This window comes from Podospora pseudoanserina, chromosome 5 (genome assembly GCF_035222485.1).
Source record: "Podospora pseudoanserina strain CBS 124.78 chromosome 5, whole genome shotgun sequence".
NCBI lineage: Eukaryota > Fungi > Ascomycota > Sordariomycetes > Sordariales > Podosporaceae > Podospora > Podospora pseudoanserina.
Window position 1 is genome coordinate 463,735 of NC_085924.1, and position 3,273 is coordinate 467,007.

Consider the following 3,273-nt stretch of genomic DNA (forward strand, 5'->3'; position numbering starts at 1 on the left):
GATATGAGTACCGACCTTTGGGATATGAGTACCTTTGTGTCGCCGGCGGTTTGTTACACCTTGCGTGTAATACCCTGACACACAAGCCGAGTAGGGTGGCAGCCAAAAGTCCAATCCAATCACTAGGCCAGGGATGGGAAGACCAGGAAGACACGTAAGTCCCGAATTGTCTGTCTCTGCGACATGTGCGAGGTTCAAAGACAGGAACGGCAGGCGCTTGGTGCGATCCAACCATTGTGTTGCATAAAACACTGTCTCTGTCCAAGCTTCCCTCGACCGAACAGAACGAGATAGCAACAGCATGCTAGAGGCCCAGCTCCGAATGCTGGTAACAGTGTGATGTCCAGGATCTGTCGCACAGTGACCTGCAACCATACCACCAAATTACAGCAAGCGCAGGTGTCAGTAGGTAAGGCCGGGTGCCCCTAGTCTAATCCCAGTCCACCACTAGGTAGGGTGGTGAAAACACTGCGGCCATGGCCTACAGTGAGTCGTACCACGAGGGATTTCAGATAATCCGTCCCATATCGCGACTTCAAGCATATGAAACATGGATAATCACAAGAGTAGATATGGCAGAGTCATCAGGTCCACCGGGGTAGAATTCCGCCATTATTCGTGGTTCGAGTACAGTGACCGCAGTCGTGTGGTCTTGCCACCCTCTGCCAACGCGGCTTATAGAGTGTGCTAGATCTCCAGCTTCAAATAAGGTACACATACACATCACTATATCTTGCAGCGGTATAGAAGTCAGCAAAAAATGACATTCGTCAAAGTTCCAGATCACAGTCTCAGGACCATCTGACCATGTCGCAAAGCACATCGTCAGGCGAGCCAGACCTGTCCACGTCCAGGCAATATCCCCGCGCCCAGACACCAAACATATCAGCATACAACGGCCAACTCACAAGACTAACTGCATTTTCCTACCCTCTTATAAGCCTCCACCATCGAACAAGGTGCCCGAGGGCATGAACTAAACTTTCCTCCTAATAGGACAGTTTCTCGCAAGATTCGGGCTCCACAAACAATGGCTTGCTACATCCAAGTTATGGGCAGCAAAGCCATGCCGTTACCCCTGGTATATCGCCTTATGCGGCCATGACATATCGCCATTGGGGGCAGGAAACTGAAGAGGATCAAGCCTGGCCTGTTTACTGAGATTGCCATGCCTGAGAAATGAAGTGACAAATCTGTGGCCTGGCGAGAGATGCATGTCAAGGGAGGCAATCTGTGTCTTGAGTTTGCAAAGTAGCATTTGAAAGATGTCCTATGAGCGGTCGGAAATGCACCGTTTCAGTGCAAAAATGATGGCGACAAGTGACAGTGACAGCACGTGTCAGTGGTTGTTCTCATTCCTTCCCATGGAGCACACCCCGAACAAGATCGTCGTACCCCTCCCAGACATCCCTTTGCATTACCCCTCCATTGTCTTCCAAAGACTCCCCATTCGAATCCAACCCCACGTGTGTCTGAGGAGAGTAATAAATGCTCATGTACACGCCTGTTTTCTTGGTGTAAGTAAACGACACAAAGGTATGCGTGCCCTCAACGTTCTCACTGTTCCCACTCCTGTCAGTTCACTCGTTCCTCTTCAACTTCCAACAACAGGCAGCCACTTACAAAGTCTCCCCCAGTTCCTTCCGATAACCCCCACCAAACACACCATGACCTCTGTTTGCGAACCACTCCCCCAGCCCAGCGCAAATGATCTCATCACTCAGCCCCCCCTCGACTTTGTTCACAGGAATATGCAAACTTCGTATCGACCGAGCCAGGGAAGCCAGGCCTCATCTCCACCGCCAAATGACAGTACGCTCCCTCGAACAAGACAGACTTTGTCTCGATATCCTCGCCGGCACCGATCTTGGGCCGGAATAACACACTCCAGAGCTCCCCCAGCTGGTTCAGCATGGCCTCGGTATCCTCCGTCTCGGTCCTCCCCCCAAGCGTCATTGCATCTTTTGCCTGCTGGAGGGTTGTCACGCCGGTACGGAGATAACACTTGATTCGAGCAGAAGGAGAGTCGATGCAATCGATGGCGATCATTTCCACTGTTGGCCGGGACGGCCCCGAAGGGAAGGAGCAAAGATACGAGTCAAGCAGAGCGATGGGGTGGTTGTAACTGCCATAGGGTCCGTCGCACTGGCGGGCAATGTCGAAGATGATGTCCTTGGTCGAGACGGCGGCTGACGGGGAGGAGGCAGTGTGAAGCCATTTGAGGAAGGGCATGAAGTACACCTTTGCCATGATGTCTCCCCCGTGAGCCAGGTCACAAGCCACCCAGGCTTGGGAGAGGGGGGTTTCATGGGGAACTTTGGGAAGGAGGGAAGGGGCGGTCGAGGCGGGGAGGAAGAGGCTCCGAATGAACGTGTTGTACTGGCCGAGATGGATGCTGGGGATTGACTTGGTCATGTTGTGGAGGAGGCGGGTGGTCTGTTCTTGATTGTAAGGGTCGATCGGCGTACCAGCTTCGGGGCCGGTAGCCTCAATGGTGAATCGTACGGTGCGGACGTTAGAGGTCTCTTTAAAGTTGACGCTCAGCTCCATGGGGGAGCCATCGGCCGTGATGCGGGCGTTGAAAAGGGGCTTTTTGCCGGGCTGGGGACGGCCGCCCAGGGCAGGGATGATGAAGCGGTTGTACCTGGTCGAGTCTCTCGTCAGTCGAGCCCAGCGATAGAAGGATGGTAATAAACGAGGAAGAGGTTCATACCATTTACCATGAATCTCGATATCCTGGTTGCTGTACCCGCTACTCTGCAGCAGTTTTATGAAAGTGAGAAGGGTGGTTTCGTGCCAGAACTCCTTGGAGTCGTCGTCGAATACCTTGACGAAGGTATCCTCCTGGCGAGATACCTCAACGGCGACAGTAGTTGAGTCCATATTCGGGTAGAACTTCCCAGTTCTGATGATGGAAGAGTATGGTACGATGCCTAATGGGCTGGTGCCCGATTTCTACACAGCTCCCTGTTTGCTTGACGGGGCATTTCTGCTTCTTATACTTTGTCACCCAGTTCCTGGTATGTCCTCTTTTCCAAGGGCCAACATGGCCAAGAGCTCACGACAGCAAGTCCGACCATCTCACTCGCAGCTCCTACAGTGACTACCGCTCCTCGGGCCTCACGAGCATGACTACACAACATTCATTTTGCGTCTGATATCACTGGTTTCAGCCAATAAACCGGCCCATGACTGTCATGCTGCTCTTGTCTGCTCTCGGTTCAATTTGTGGGGCCACTGTTCCTGATCACAACAGTCCTCCCATTGGCAAGC

At 52.8% G+C, this 3,273-nt stretch overlaps 1 protein-coding gene across 1 annotated transcript; it reads right to left on the bottom strand.

Annotated features, from left to right (window-relative positions):
• Positions 1–1,716: 1,716 nt before the first annotated feature.
• Positions 1,717–2,883, bottom strand: QC764_501815 (uncharacterized protein; the record flags this gene model as incomplete). The annotated part of the gene is made up of 1 exon (XM_062947438.1): positions 1,717–2,883. The coding sequence occupies one exon, from the start codon at positions 2,881–2,883 to the stop codon at positions 1,717–1,719; it is 1,167 nt and encodes a 388-aa protein (XP_062798515.1).
• Between the last annotated feature and the right edge of the window lie 390 nt (positions 2,884–3,273).